Source organism: Chaetodon auriga, chromosome 1, assembly GCF_051107435.1.
Source record: "Chaetodon auriga isolate fChaAug3 chromosome 1, fChaAug3.hap1, whole genome shotgun sequence".
Taxonomy (NCBI): Eukaryota; Metazoa; Chordata; class Actinopteri; order Chaetodontiformes; family Chaetodontidae; genus Chaetodon; species Chaetodon auriga.
Genome location: NC_135074.1, coordinates 29,056,781 through 29,072,187, shown reverse-complemented (window position 1 = coordinate 29,072,187; position 15,407 = coordinate 29,056,781). Strand labels below are relative to the sequence as shown.

The following is a 15,407-nucleotide window of genomic DNA, read 5'->3' as shown; positions in this document are numbered from 1 at the left end:
TTTGCTCATTGGGTTTTGTGTACGACCTGCTTCATCATCTGGACACTCTTTGTAAAACCACAGATTTCAGCCATCAGCTTGATGAATACATGATTCTTGCTGACAGAGACAAAAACCAAACCTTTGAAAATAAGGTCAACTTATAATAAACCAGAATTATCCTTTAACCTGTGCTGGTCTTTGTTTGTTCAGGCAGGTGGTTAAGCTTCCCCTGAAAATCAATGTCTGTGTGTGGAGTGTCGTGCACGCCCACATGCGGTGAACTGTACAGTCCATTAACCCGGTCAACCCTGCAGACCTTAGAACCTCCTGCCAAAGCACAGGCCAAAGCAAGTGTGCTGTATGTTAGCAATGACACTGTACACGGGAGCATCGTGCTAATTTTAGCACCAAAGGCTTCAATAAATACATTATTCAAGGACGTGTGTCTCAGTTTGCTAATGTGGCTGAAGGAGAATATGCTAATTACACAAATACAGACTGTTGAAGCAACACTGATCAATATTTTTCTGTAATACTAATACATTAACATGCGAATCAGCTCAGTCGCCAGAATAAAATATTGACATGGAACGTGTCTGCAAACCACAGGTACGTTAAATCAGCACATTTAATAGGCATTACATCCACATTTCCACAATACTTTGTGGGCAAATTGTTTTTTTATTTTTTAATGAGAATTCTCTGATACATCTGTGGTGACAAAGCTTGGCATTTTAAGCCAAACATTAGCCTTTCCTCATCCTATCAAAGCAGTTCCAGACCTTAACCACAGCACAGTCACAACATAAAACTGAAACATAAAGAAATGTTTCAACATACCTGTGATTCGCAGAAACATACAATGTCAACAGTCATAGCAACTGGGCTGAGCGACAAGCGGGTGAAAAAAGTGGAACGTTAAGCAGCTAAAGGGCCGAATATTGTTCACAGGAGGTGGACTTACATTCATCAGTCGGACAGAAAAATGACTGTAATGTCTTAATTTCATTGCTCTGTGCCTGTTGGACATGTACGCTACCAAAGCTAGAAGAACTTCATGACATACTAATGTACCAGCTGTTTGTCAACGTGTTTCTCTGCACTGTTTTGACCAGAAATCTCCAGCTGACAAAAACATTCATTTCATTTGTCCACATGTTCATATTTGAAACACTAATTTAGCAGCTCAACACATGCAACACAGGCAAAAGTAAAAGCTTCCTTTAGACATTCCTTCAGAAAGGTCAAAGACACTAAATCCTTGATTTACAACACTCTGAGCTACCAACACTCAGCCATATGGCTATACAGCACGTCCTCGGCAAATGGCCAGAACCTATGGAGCTCGCACACACACACGCACGCACGCACGCACGCACGCACGCACGCACGCACGCACGCGCTCCAGAAGAGCTTCAAACACCATTTGACAGGTGAAAAAGGAAGGCTTTTCATTCTGTTTTGAAAAATGGAAAAATATGCTCGTATGATTCATACACCGCTCAGCCGCAGCATTAAAACCACCTGCCCAGCGTCGTGTAGGTCCCCCTGGTGCTGCCAAAACAGCTTTGACCTGTCAGGGCAGTGACAGGACCTGTGGGAGTGTCCCGTGGTGTCTGGCACCGGGGTGCCGGCAGGCTGAGGTCGGGTCAATGCCTCAGGCTCTTTGTCGCGGTCTTTAAGCCATCCTGAGCACTTTCTGCAGTGTGGCGGGGCACACTGACCTGCTGGGGGTGGCCGCTGCTGTCGGGGGGAGCCATTGCCTTGGGGGTGTTTTTGGTCTGCAACAATGTTAAGTGCTTGGTGAATGCCAGGACCCAGTGATGACTAATGTCATTCACTCCACTAGTCAGTGGTTTTAATGTTGTGGCTGATCACTGCAGAAACAAAATGTGAGGAGAACATCCCCAGCAAATTAAAATGAAAGCAGAGTGTCTCACTAAAATGCAATATTTAGTATTACAAACACTTAGAAAAGCAATGAAAAATAGGAATAAGAGCCTGTATCTAATATAAGCCTGGCTCGAATAAAAGACACCAATATTAGAGAACTAATGTAAATTCTGTAAAGTCAGAGAGAGAGAGAGAGAGAGAGAGAGAGGGAAGCACTGTATAAGCAGAGGGGAAGTGCCATTAGATGGAACGTGCCGTGTCAGCAGAATTGAGCGACAGCAGTAAATAATCGGCGTGGGGGGAAGTGCAAACAGAGCAATAACTGTCCACTCTGTCAGCTTCTGCTGTGGGTGAAATTCAGATCAGCTCAATTTAAATTCTCCGTGTGAGTTTCTCTCTGTGTGGAGAAAAGACAGGAGGGAACACTACAAACTAATCCCTGTGAAAAACCCCGAAATCAAATGTTGTTTTGTTTTGTTTTGGTTTTCTGTGGAAGAAAACATCAAAGTGAAATACGGATGCGGCGAATCAGCGAAACCGACTCTTCGAAACCCACCTAACCTCGCTCATCTCCCTCCTCTTCACGTCCCACACCCTGTGAATCCATCTGTCTGAGCAGATCTCGTCAGCACACTCATGTCAAGTGTGGAGGCTGCAGTGAAAAGATGAAAGAAAGGAAAGAGCGTATGCAAATGAATGAGTGAGGGGGAGAGAGAGGGAGGAAATCATGGACACGTCCGGCGTTCAGTTTGACTATTCTGTGATCTGTGCGTCTTCAAACACATTACAAGCATTTTCATGATTTCCTGAATATCCTGCAATTCTAAAATTCAAGCTAAATGCAGATTATATTCAAAATACGTGTGAGTACGCTCCTCTGCTACATGACAACTGCAGGAAAACTGAATAATTCAAAAGGTAGTCATCAGTTTTTAGGCTATTCAGACACTATTCAAAGACAATTAAATCCAAGTCCGTCAAATCGTGATCTGTCCTAACCTCAACCAAGCGCTGTGACAACGGACAGGGTTTAACAATGCTGTAATCACTGAAAGTGAATATTGGAGAGCAAGATTGGAAACTGTCTTGCAATTTTCCAGATATGGAAATGAGCAAAATCTGTTCATTAGGTTCCTTCCAACACGATCTCATTCCCTGGTCATTGTTCCTTCCTCCAAAATGTATCCGCTGCTGCAAGATGGTTAGACATAAATGTAATCTGTACATCCGAACAAGACAGTCCAAGCGTCTTTACCGCCGCGGCCTTGACGTATAGCTGGAATCCAGTTTAAAGAGATTTCAGTGAAACCATCACTCCCAACAGCCAGCTGATGTCACCATGATGTCTCGACACACAGCAGTGAAATCACTTACAACAACAATATTAACTCTCATCCAACCCACAAAAACAGAAAAGCAGCAGCAACGAAATCTAAGTTTCCATGAATTCATTCACTGCTGCTCACGTTTCCCTTGTTCAGGGAGACGAGCATGCTGTCATTTAAGATAATACTGAAGTGCATGTGAGAAGGATCAGTTTGGTCTCTGGAGGATCTCTGGTCTCATGTCACAGAAACCAACATGAGTCCCCAATTCCTACTATCCCCTTAATCCACTACAGAATGGACTGCAATCCGACACGCTCCCGCTGCTCCTTACATGCTGCATTGCAAGCACACGCGTGTGCAAACACACACACACACACACGGATATGAACACTGTGCTAATAGTGCGAAAGAATCTCCTGTGATGCCCTCTTGTGCTACAGATGATCAATGCAGCGTGAGAGAATTTAAAGGCACAGTTCACCTAAATATGATATGAAACGTGAAGTCAGTCCTCATTGGTCAAGCTCAGCTCCAGCGGAAGCAGCAGAAACACCGAAAACACAGCTTACGGCTTTGAAAGAACTCAACTGTAACACTCATACAGAAAAGCAGCAGAGATGTCCTGATTTAGCTTTGGCCCTAAATTCTGATCTCAGTCCTTCGACACTGAATGTGTGAGTCCACTTCAAATGCAGTTTTCAGCCAACAGCAGCACTTTGCAGGTGTGATGAAGGTGAGAAACGTCATTAAAACAGTATATTTTTTTACTTTTCTGTTGTCAGTTTGAATATCATTAGCTGCGAGTGTTGGCTGCTGTCTAACTGTTAGTGCCACTGTGTCATTTTAAGGACCTCAAAATGGGCTTTGAAAGCTGGAGAAACCGTGAACCAAAGGCGAGCTGCTCCTGCATCTCGGCCGCTGAATAGCTCCACATAAAGAGCTGCACAGACGGCGGCAGATCGCCGGTCTGTTCTCTCGCAGCAGCAGGTCGGGGGAGACGGAGGATTCGACCACAGTGTGCGGAGGCAGGGAGGGTGATGGAGGAAAACACGGCAACATATGGCTGCTCTGGGACGGAGCCAAACCTCAGCCTGTGGATTATCTGGCTTCCCTCTCGAGTCAACTACAACTCTGAAATATCAATCAATGCAGTTCAGTCTCTGATAGCATGATGGGAAAAAAAGCATGTTGAGGTTTAAACCATAATGATTTAAAGTGAGGGATTTGTTATTTCCTTAAGTGTCTTTTAATTTAATTAATTGTTATTTTCAGGGTCAAATCTTTTTTTTTTTTTTTTTTTTTTTTTTTTTTTTTTTAACCGTGTGTCTGATAAAAGTACACACATAAATGAATGTGACTTACAGCTAATCCTTAGCCACATTAAAGGCTCTGCTTCAGTAGCCCTCGCTCTCCTGTTTTGGGTCTTGGTGTTTGAATTTTGGTGATTATACAACGCTTTAGTTTACACTTGGACCGCAGACGCTTCACACTGCTGCTGTTTTGCTTGTTTTCCCCTCATGGTTTGATTTTTGTTCGGTGTAAGTTTGAGTTATTTTATTTTCCGTGTTTTTAGGTCAGACAAATCAAACACTGCTGGGACGACTCAGAAGTCACTGTGATGAAAATCTGAAGGAAGACGGTTGTGGATCTGCCTGTTTGCAGCTCAGCTAATGAGACAGGGACGGACTGAGCCTGAGGGTGTGTGCTTCTGCGTGTGGCGTGTGTGGTGTGTGGTGTGTGGTGTGTGTGTGTGTGTGTGTGTGTGTGTGTTGCAGTGTCACTGGGGAATATTGATCACAAGCCTTCATCCACCCAGTAATACCACTGAAAAATCACAGCTTCTCCTCATGCAACACTGTAAGAATCTCTGTGTGTGTGCATGCGTGTGTGTGTGTGTGTGTGTGTGTGTGCATACGCGTTAACACATGCAGCTAATCCCTCACCCTGCTCAGCTCTCTAACAGGTTGAGCTGCTCTGTAGGTTGAATTAGCTCTGACTGATCACCTACGTGATGAACTCTGGGTTATCTACACTTCAGCTCTGCAACACTATCTTCATCATCGACTAACCTATCAATTACGCTTTTATGCTGCTGATTATTTATTCATTCTATACAATAAAAAGCCCATCGCAAATTCCCACCACTGCTCACAGAGATTCTTCAGTATGTACAACAGTCCAAGGACCAAAACGGATTGAAATATGATATGAAACAGGTAAAAGCAGGAAATACTCATTTATAAGCAGCACCAGCATAAATTACCTCCCAGCAGCTGATTGTGAAACTTGCCATAAACTCATTGAGTGGCAGACACTGTGACTATGAGCTGAGTCACCACTAACTTACACAGAACCATTCATTTCTTATGCAGATACACAGTCTGTCCTACAAACAAACATGAAGCTATAAAACAGGAGCGAAGACGTTTGTTTCTTTCCAAACCCACAGGCTTAAGTTGGGTCGAGCATAAAAATATTATTTACAATGCTTGTTTTAAACTTTAAAGTTCAGCCAAAAAGGACCAAAAACAGGCTTTATCAGAAAAAAACTAAATAGTGATGAGGCACTGCTGCAGCTCTGATAAGTCCTGCACACACAATAACTCTCTGATTGCCTGCTACAGTGACAGGAGATTAATATGAAAAAAGGAGCGATAATCACAGTATTAATGTGCAACACAGACACATTAAGTCACTGGTTGGAGTAACATCAGTGATCACAGCAGTAAACAAGATTTTCGTGGCAGATCAAGCTGATAATGAAGCTACAGTAGAGGAGAACTATCCGTCAGTAATACTGATGTACTGAAAAATACAATAAAGCTGCCAATAAGGCCAGCCATAAAAATTCAAGTCATTTTTCTAGGCTGGAACTCGTGCAGTTATTTCAGAGGGGTTGGTCGGAGCAGATTCCCCAAAACTATGCGACATATTAAAAAATGCATGGTTCCGGTCGCTGCAGGAACACACAGCCCATCTCGGTCCTCCGGGAGCAGACACGCCCAAACACAAAACATGCGACTCAACAACACATCGCGACTTCAACCCGCAGAGCTGAGCGCAGCTGCGGCGGCTTCAGGAGCCAGCGTCAGCACCTTCAGGGAGCCGTGCTGGCTCAGCCTCCAGGGGGGCGGCTCGGCCCCCCTCTTTAGGCTCCCTCCGCCGGGGCTCCTACCTGAAGCTGGTCGGGGATTTCACCTGAATGCTGCGGCCAGACGGCGGGCTGGCTTTCCTCTTCTCTCTGTCCGCCATGCCGCCGCTTATATTTCCTCCATCGGCTCCGCCGCGCGGCCGCCCAACAAGCAGACACCTGAGGTCCGGCGATGCTGCGATACGGTGCTGCCTTCACGGACTGTGGGGAAAGTGGAAAGTACAAACAGAAGTGTTCAAGAACGACTTCGTGGTGTTTTTAACTTTGCAGCATTTGGAAAATATGTCCCCATGCATTTAATCTGTTGGTCATTCTAAGCAACAACAGGTCCGCTTATACAAAATAGCTAAGACATCAGCAGTTCACTGCTAGCTAACTTTGGCTGTAGCTACTAGCTGCTGTTAGCTAGTTAGCTCAGTTAACCATGCAGCTAGTGGGCCTATAGGGAGTCTGCCAAGGAAGTCTATGTCAAAAAAGTTTCTAGCTTCCGCGCTACTTCTGGGGTATGTGTAAATATTTGTCTATTCTGAATTTGATACCAGCAACATGTTTCAATAAAGTTGGGACAGGAGCAACTAAAGACTGGGAAAGATGTGGAACGCTCCAAAAACACCTGTTTGGATCATTCCACAGGTAAACATGATTGGATGAAGGAGATTAATACATGGACTCAGGAAAACTTCATAAAACTGCTCTTGGTAAACAGTTTGTTTGCACACAGTTCATTCTGTTTTTATTCACATTACACACAGATACTCGACTTTATTAAATCAGGATTGTAATACTTTCATGCTTCTTACCATTGTAGCACTTCCTGGTCTGGCAAAAGGACCCGCCCACCGGATCATGCTGTCTTTGTAAGTGCCTGAATGGGGCATCCAGGTGTAAATTACCATAGCTGACCTGTTTCTCAGCCTAACTAACAGTTTTGATCAGATTTGTGGAGCACAGCACCTAAATTTAATGTTCGTTTTCAATATGTTGTATTTTTGTTGATGCATTTAATCAACTTCATTTACTAAAGCATGATCCAGAGAGACGGGCCAACCATGTGGACAGTTTCGTTCAGAAACTGTGCTGCTGAGCACGTGGTGATACTGCCACCAAAGTTTCCAATGCCTAGAAAATATTACCAGTAGCAGTTTTAACTCTCACACCCCCTTTCTTCATTTCATGTCCATTGAAAACCACAGACATGTACTGAAGAACTTAAGAACTAAATGCTTCTTAATAGAACTTTAAAAAATCCCATAATATGACCTCAAAAAACATAGCTGATGGTAAACTCACATTTTGGAGATATGTGGTTTTTACAGGACAGCAATAAACCATCCTTGACCTTGGAAACTGTTTTGGTACTGTATCTAATTAATAATTCATTCTTTCTTCCTAAAACATAACACACTGCGAGGAGGAGGAGGAGGAGTTTACGAGGAGACCGTGAAGGCAGCAGGGGCTCCCACAGAGAGGAGAGGGCTGAGAGCTGGATGAAAAACACAGCCGAAAAAAACAGGTGGATACCAAGCAGATGGATGTCAGTAGTCAGTATCAGATCGGACTAATTTCAAATATCTGATCCAATAGATTTAGCAAACGTGTGACATCACAGGTGTAATTTCTCCTGAAGATCTTCATCTTCATCACAGCAGTTTATTAATCCAGAAGGAAAAATCCCTGACAGCGTTGTGAATGAAAGCACTTCAATTTGCTCTTTCACTCCAAAGCAAACAAACAAATAAAAACAACCACGCTGGAGACATTTTTCTAACATGAACTGAAACCATTGAGGGGACATATCAGAGAGACGCCAGCAGAGGGCAACACCGTGCACAGAAAGCTGCATTCAGTGTTCAGAGATACAGGAAGTCTGTGAGCAGGGATTACACTCACAGTGTACAAACAGAAGAGGAAAAAGATCTCTTTTTACCTCCATTCCACATCCCATTGACCTTTCATCTTTCTCCATTATTTCACCCTGTTTGTCTTCTCTTTCTTTCTGATACAGTAGATTCACTTACACCAAACACCAGAGCAAAGCCCCAGTTATTAAAAAAGAACACTGAAAGCATCACAAAACTGAAAAAAAAATAAAATAAAATAAAAAAAATTCCTCCACATGAATTCAGCAACATGTAAACTGTCAACCTTGATCAGTCCAGGCATCTAAGATCAGATCATTCACTTTCATTCTCATTGAAAACACTGTGAAGTTTCAGAGCTGCTCACACATTCAGCGCCCCCTTGAGGCCCATCACTGAAGTGCTGCTGCAAATGTAATATTTCATGTGAAGAACATCAATGTGCTTCCAAATGACTTTTCATCTAGTGCCAAGTGAGGGAGGGCATTTTTTGTGTGGTTGCTTGGTTCCATTTGTTGATCCAGTTCCACGACTTCCTTAAGAGGTGCCTGATGTTAATCATAATCTCATCAGTTCAATTAATTCAAACCACACTTCATTTTTGTATTTTCCCCTTTCCTTTACATGTCCATATTGATGCAGGCACTGCAGCTTTTGGCTTTTGGCAAGCATTTAGCTTTTGGAAAAATCAGCTCTGTCCGTCGTGTATGGCCTCCCTGGCAAACTAATTTCTCCTCCTTCACGCTGTTAAAAAAGATGAAAAAAGACAAAGTATGAAAGGTGGGATCATCTCATCTTTGTTTGAGACAAGAGGCAGTCTTTTTCGGGTTAGGAATGAATTGCAACTATATGGAAAAGGGTTAAAAAATATGTTGTTTTTCTCTGCACTGATGTGATATTTTGTAATGCAGATGGGTGGAAGTGTTTAATAGGATTCTAGAAACACCTTTAAACTAGTGGTGTCGTGTAAGTTCTTTGAATGACCAACTTACAGGTTGTAGAAGTCGGTGTTGTTGAGCTCCTGCAAGTCCCTCCAGGTGAAGTAATGTGGACAGCCTTTCTCTGGACAGGGTGTGTGCACCTGCTGAGTCAGGCCTGGCCACTGCCTGGACAGCACAAACAACTTGGACATCACCGCCAAGATCAGATCCCACAACTGGCGGAACTCTGAGGAACGAGAACAGTAGGTGTAGAAGTGCAGTGCTTTTGGTCTCATTACGAGAGAGCGATTCTAGATTTTTTACCCTCGTCCTTCTCAGGTCTCCTGCAGCGTATCTCTATGAACGGATCTCCATCTTTGTTCCTCTGTCTCACCAGAGCCAGTCTGTTCCCACAGCAGAGGAGACACTGCTGTCTCCCCACCCAGTGCGTCTGGTACAGGGAGCACGTCGTGATGATTACTCTGACGGTTACATACAGTAGATACAGGCAGTTTATGGAAGTTTGTTGGTGACAAGAATATTGAAAAACATCTTAAAATCATGTTTTTCAAAGCAAAAAGGTCGATATGTTGTAGTATAATGTCATTTTTCACCACAAGCCACCAGACTGATGGGTAGTATCCTGATGAAAAGCATAATGAATTTCAGCTGTAATTGTAATTGTGCATGAAAATATAGACAATATAGACAATGTCAATGTTCCAACCTACGCTACCTGTGGAAGAAGCCATGAGGAATCTCTGGAAGGAAGTACACATGAACACTGAGGTCATCTTGTTTGTCCTCACCCCACTTGTGGCACACTATGAGGTCGTCCTTCAGGTAGATGGGGAAGAGGCAGGCTCCATCTGGATCTCTTTTGGCTTTCCTGGCTGACTCCCACTGTTTCTCGCCAGGGATGAACTCTGCTGCTTGCGGGTTCAGTGGATTTCTGACAAGAGCTGGGAGGCAGACCTCAAAATGCTGCAACAGGGTGAGGATTATGCCTTCCTCCCTTTTGGTTCCCACCACCTCTCTGACCAAGTCATCATCATCCTCGACCACTTTCTCTAACTCTCTGCGCACCAAAATGCGCATTGCTGCGTTGTGTAGGATACCTTTGCACCTCAAGTCATCCACCCAGGTGAACCTCTGTTTCACCAGAGCCCCCTCCTGCATGAGAAGGTCTCTGGAGATCCCCTCCAGCTGCTGCACCAGGTCATGCCTCACAATGGTCTGCATTTACAGAAAAAGGTGGGAAAATATGGTTTGTGAATCATAAAAATATGCACTTTTAAGGGATAAAGAGAGTTTCGATGCTTTTGTGATTCTGTAATTGCTGTAAATGGGTGTGTTTTCTCTGATAGAAATAAAAAAAAACAGCTGCTGACCTTGAACATTGAGATGAGGAATGAAGGCTGGATGAACACTCTGTCGCTGAGTGTACTGATATCTTCGTACCAAATGATCACACCAATTCGATGCAGGTATCGCAAGAGGAACCGCAAGATGGAGTGGAGACTCTCTTTGCTCAGTTTAACATGGTTTAGAATTAAATCGCTCAGTTCATTAAGTAGAATAATACCTGATATTGAAAAGATCACAAATTTCAATGAAGGTATAAAGCCAACATTAAGAATGTTCAGTAATCCTTTAAATAAAATATCCTATTGTTGGGGTTAAAAATTGGCTTACCATGTTGGGGAACTTCTTCTAGTGCAACAAGTGTATGAATGGCTTGCTCGACTTCTTCATAACTTTTGGGTAAGATGCTCTCCGAACAAAGAAACTCTCTGTCTGACTGAATGCATGTCAAAATATGACTCCTGAGTTTTGCAATATCCTCTGTTCTTGTGCAATCAATGGTTATGAGATCCAGAACCTGAAATGAAAGTTAAGGGCAGATATGAAAAGCTCAAGGCAAGAAAAGATCATTTATACAGTGGTACCATTCCAACACTAGGGACGCTTCATAGTACTTTTCTTGAAATAAGATATTTTAAGAATTAAAATCCAATTGAATTTAACAATATTTATTTACACAGGAATATTGCATTTGTAGGAGAACGTTGCTCTTCACTTTAAAAAAATGCAAGAACTCAATACACACATAGAAACAAATGATCAAAAAAGAAATTTTTAGAGGTAAAATCAAACTAAGATAATACCTTTAAAATAATGTGATACTGACATCAATTAATCAGTACCTTCAGATTGTATTCCAGAAGAGAGTCCAGCTCATCCAGCTGGTCTGTAAAGAGAAAGAGGTCTTCGTTTTCTTCCAGATTTTTCTTCTGGTGTTGTAAAACCATCCTCCTGTTTGCCAACATGGTTTTGACCTTTTCCTCTATGTCTTTCTTCTTCTCCATCACCTCCTCCTGGTCTCTGCACTGGTCGCAGTGTGTTCCCACCAACAGGACCACAGAGTCTGGCACACGCAACTGTATGTTGTTTATCCAGAAGCACAGTTGGTCTTTGAAAGAATGTGGGTCTACAATGCTGTAGCTGATTGAAAAGCACAATCAAATAATGTTATCACAGACTCATTTCAAAATCCTAAAAAGATAATCCAATGTGCGCAATCATGTTTGTGTTTATTACTTGTGCAAATAAATTACTCCACAAAAAAAAATGTATGAAACAAGACTCAAGAGTCCACAGCCATGGTAGTGACACAGTGGCACCTTGAGCTAAATGCTAACATCTGAATGCTAGTGTGCTGAAAGGTACAAGGCTGAAGGCAGCACAAACATGCTGATGTTAAGCACTTGTTTACCACCTTCATCATATTCGTTTAGTATTTTAGCGTGGTAACATCTAAACACAAAGTACAGATGAGGCTAATGGGCGTTAGTTTAGTAGATACTTGGCCATAAACCAAAATGTTGAACAAATAAAAAGTTTGGCCTGATGATGGTGCTTGACGGAAAGTGATCACAAGGGTCGGAAGTTTTTATGTCTTCTCTTGCGTAGTTTGACAACTGTTATGAAATGCTCCAACGCCATGTTTATTGACAGTCTTCCTCTGGATCTCCTACCCAATGAGCTTTACATATCAAGCAGGGCAGTTTGGCATGTCTCTTGGCCAAGTCATGGCAGGAACTGAGACACCTTGGTAACGTAATTTGACATAGTAACCATCTGGGAAGACACAAAAATCATGTACTATGATCCTAGCATTAAGGGAAACCACTGCCTTAAAAGATGATTGATTAGAATTGTTACATCATCTCACCTGGATAAATCAACGGTAAGGATGACAAGGGCTCGTGGTGTGATGAAGACATGGTGTGTCAGGTAGTACTCCTCCTGCCCTGCAAAGTCCCAGAAAAGGAAGCGGACTTCCTGTGCGTAGAGTTGACTGATTTCAATTCCGTCAGTCCGGTCCTCCACTGCCACGGCCACAGGTTTCCCTTCCCTCAGGCTGCGGCAGAGTGTGGACTTCCCTGCCATGGAGCAGCCCAGGAACATGGTCTTCACTGTCCAGGCACTGCATGTGTTTGGGTTCTCCTCCATTTGGCGGAAGTAGCTGAGGATGTCCATGACCCCTCCAGCACAGACCTCCTCTGGTGGGCACCTCAGCGGGTTCCCCATCGCCTTGCACACTGTCAGCTCACAGCTGCCATTCTGGAACAGCTGGGACGGGAGCTCGGTCAGTTGATTCTTCTCAACAAACAGCTCTCTCAAATTTGGAAGACCAACTAATGGTTGGATGCTTTGCAGGCAGTTCTTGGAAAGGTCCAGGTGAGTGATACTGGTGCACTGGTTTATATCTGAAGGAAGCTTGGCCAAGCGATTGGCACTGATATTTAACAACTTTAACCTCCTAAGATGTGGGAAGATTCCCTCTGGAATGGATCTGATGTTGTTCTGGTTAATGTAGAGTGTCTGTAGTGTGTGCAGGTTGTGCATTTCCTGAGAAAACTCCATTATCTTGTTCCTGGAGAGATTAAGCTCCATGAGGTGGGTGAATCGGGAGATACCGGTGACCCGTTTCAGTTTGTTCCTCTGTAAATCCACACTTGTAGCATGTGTCTGAAGATCCTGGGGAAGGGACTTAATTTTCTGTCCTGACAGGTCCCACTCCTCCCAAATGTTTCCTGTGTTATGAATGAATAGGTTTACAGTATGTGTAAGATCGGGGCACAAAGCAGAGTTTACAGAGTCTGGGAAACCTTGCAAAATAAAACCACACAGTAGTCTCTGCTCCAGTTTTAAGGGGTCTGAGTTTAACTGAGCAAAGTTATCCAAATAACTGCAACTTGGAACAGACCTTTGTGTTTCCGGAATTTCCTTTTGTTCACACTTATCACATCTTTGAGAGACCAGGATGTGGCAGTTGGATTAGTCTGAATGATATTGTGGTACATTTGATCCAAGTTTCTGATCACTATCTGTCATTGTGCAGAGCTATTGCTTGGTCACACCAGAAAGTGGCACTGCAAAATTCATTTGCATGTTCTTGTAAAAAATCAGTGCTAGAGCCTTGGTGATGTGGTGGCTGCTTACACTCTTGGTCATTAACTGGACCATTAATGAACAATAAGCTGGAATGGAAAATGTAATGGTAACAAAACATGAGCCCTCACTAGCAACGGAGAGAAGCGCTGTTACTTCTTGGTTAAAAACTCACTGAAGTACTCTCAGAAGCCACAGAACCAATTGAAGTGGTTTTGTGTGGAATTGGAAGGACCCGTGTGAATGAGCAACACACTGAACTTACAGCAGAACGGAAGAATCAGCGCAGTAATGTCACAGAGTTGTGACTGGTGATGCAATCAATTATCTTAGAAAGAGGAATTAAGGAACCACATAGTCCATATCATTCCATGATTTCATGGAAGGATGGAAGGAAGGAAGGAAGACATATGATAACCTTTTTCAAGGCATAATACCCCATTGCAAGTTCCTTACCTTGAGTATGATGTTACGCAAGCAATAAAAAACACTGCATATGTTATATATTCCTGTACCACAGAAAGATAATTCAACATCCCAGCAATAATTACAGATCTCTGACAGTATTTAAAGTACACATTAGGTTGCTTACCATTTCCAGAGGCCATTTTCTCCTAGATATTTGTCGGATAGTGTCTTTGCTCGGTCTTCTCAGGCAGTGAGCTGAGGGTGGAGCAGCGAGGGCTGCCTGCTCAACTGTTAAGCTCAAAATGTGTTGCAAACCCTCACTACACACTGGAGAGATAGGGAAGTGAAATACAGAAACTCTGAATACTTCCCATTTCAGAGATTTAACAGATGACTCCAGTACCTAAACAAACAAGTACAGCATCAAATTTTCAATTCCATTATTACAACATAAAAGTAGTACTTTCCCAAATGACTAAATGAAAAAGCCTTATTTATTTATTTGTTTATTTATTTTTAAAATGTGTCAGCACTGTTGCTTCACAGGAAGAAGGTCCAGGGTCCAGCTGTCAGTCAGTTGGACAGACAGGGTTATCTGCATGAATCCTGAATGTCCACATCATTTCTGTGTGGGCTTGTTTCCACTCACATGCAGAAACATGTTGGTTAAGAGAATTGCTGAGGCAGGAAATCCACATGTGTAATTGATTATATTAATAACGGCCGTATTCCATTTAGTTGTGCCAGTTCCAGGGCTGTGGCATTGTGCATTTTGGCTCATTGACATGATGTATTGGAGCATCTTAATGGAAAACAGCCTTTATTAATATTGTCATGTGGCATCATGTATTAAAACGCCTGTATGCACTAGAATAAAGCCAAGACTTTAACCTGCATGTATCAGTGCAGAACTGTCAGACTCCTCTGGGATTAATTAAAACCCAGCTCGTTTTGACATGTCACAGTAGAAAAAGCACACATGTAAAAAAGAAAATTATTGCATTTGTTTCAGGGTCCTCGCATCGCTCAGTGTCCGCTGTGCTATCACCAATCATCTGTTCATGTGTGAAGAAAAACTCGCTGCTCAGGTCGAGGAGCACAAGCAGTCCTGCCCAAACACCACGGTGAAGGTAGTTTAAAGTCTGATAAATGCCAACTAGACACATACTTTAACCTGTAGGGCACTGAGCTGTCTTATCAAAAACTTTTTAGTTTCTTCAAAAAATAAAAAATAAAATAAAATAAAAAAAATTGAGATATCAACTTGTTGTTTGTAGGAAATAAAAATGCTGCAGTCTATGTACCCATTCATATACAGTATATACTACCTCCTGATGCAGTGTCATTCCTGATCTAACCACCAAATGGTGCCAAAGTAATTCTAAGTCCTACACGTCACAGCTTTTAA

At 42.8% G+C, this 15,407-nt stretch overlaps 2 protein-coding genes across 5 annotated transcripts in view; both read right to left on the bottom strand.

The window, feature by feature from the left end:
• Positions 1-6,550, bottom strand: part of mapk8ip1b (mitogen-activated protein kinase 8 interacting protein 1b) — a 48,838-nt gene extending 42,288 nt beyond the window's left edge. The window contains exon 1 of one of the 3 annotated variants that reach the window (XM_076733689.1): positions 6,402-6,550. Coding sequence is in view for 2 of the 3 variants with exons in the window: in XM_076733681.1 (XP_076589796.1) it covers positions 6,379-6,455 (77 nt within the window). In the remaining variant the exon portion in view is untranslated. Of the gene's footprint in view, positions 1-6,378 lie in introns of all 3 variants that reach the window. The other 2 variants (XM_076733681.1, XM_076733672.1) reach the window with 2 other exon arrangements.
• A 509-nt stretch (positions 6,551-7,059) lies between these two features.
• LOC143322449 (malignant fibrous histiocytoma-amplified sequence 1 homolog) lies at positions 7,060-14,273 on the bottom strand. Of its 2 annotated transcripts, XM_076733659.1 has the most exons (9): positions 14,184-14,273; positions 12,369-13,233; positions 11,341-11,638; positions 10,829-11,015; positions 10,525-10,718; positions 9,870-10,369; positions 9,458-9,615; positions 9,206-9,380; positions 7,060-8,957 (listed from the first exon to the last, which is right to left on the bottom strand). In XM_076733659.1, exons 1-9 carry the CDS (start codon positions 14,197-14,199, stop codon positions 8,834-8,836), a joined length of 2,517 nt encoding a protein of 838 aa, XP_076589774.1. In that variant the 5' UTR covers positions 14,200-14,273; the 3' UTR covers positions 7,060-8,833. The 2 variants fall into 2 exon arrangements, 1 of the variants encoding a protein (XP_076589774.1); XR_013077292.1 differs by lacking the exon at positions 7,060-8,957 and having other exon boundaries at positions 9,252-9,380; positions 9,458-9,584.
• Positions 14,274-15,407: the final 1,134 nt, after the last annotated feature.

Excerpts from the sequence above, each read along its gene's own strand:
- LOC143322449 (XM_076733659.1), bottom strand. Across the intron at positions 10,719-10,828 it reads AGAAGAAGTTCCCCAACATG|GTATTATTCTACTTAATGAA; the intron begins GTAAGCCAATTT and ends TTTCAATATCAG. Across the intron at positions 9,381-9,457 it reads GAGACCTGAGAAGGACGAGG|AGTTCCGCCAGTTGTGGGAT; the intron begins GTAAAAAATCTA and ends CTCGTTCCTCAG.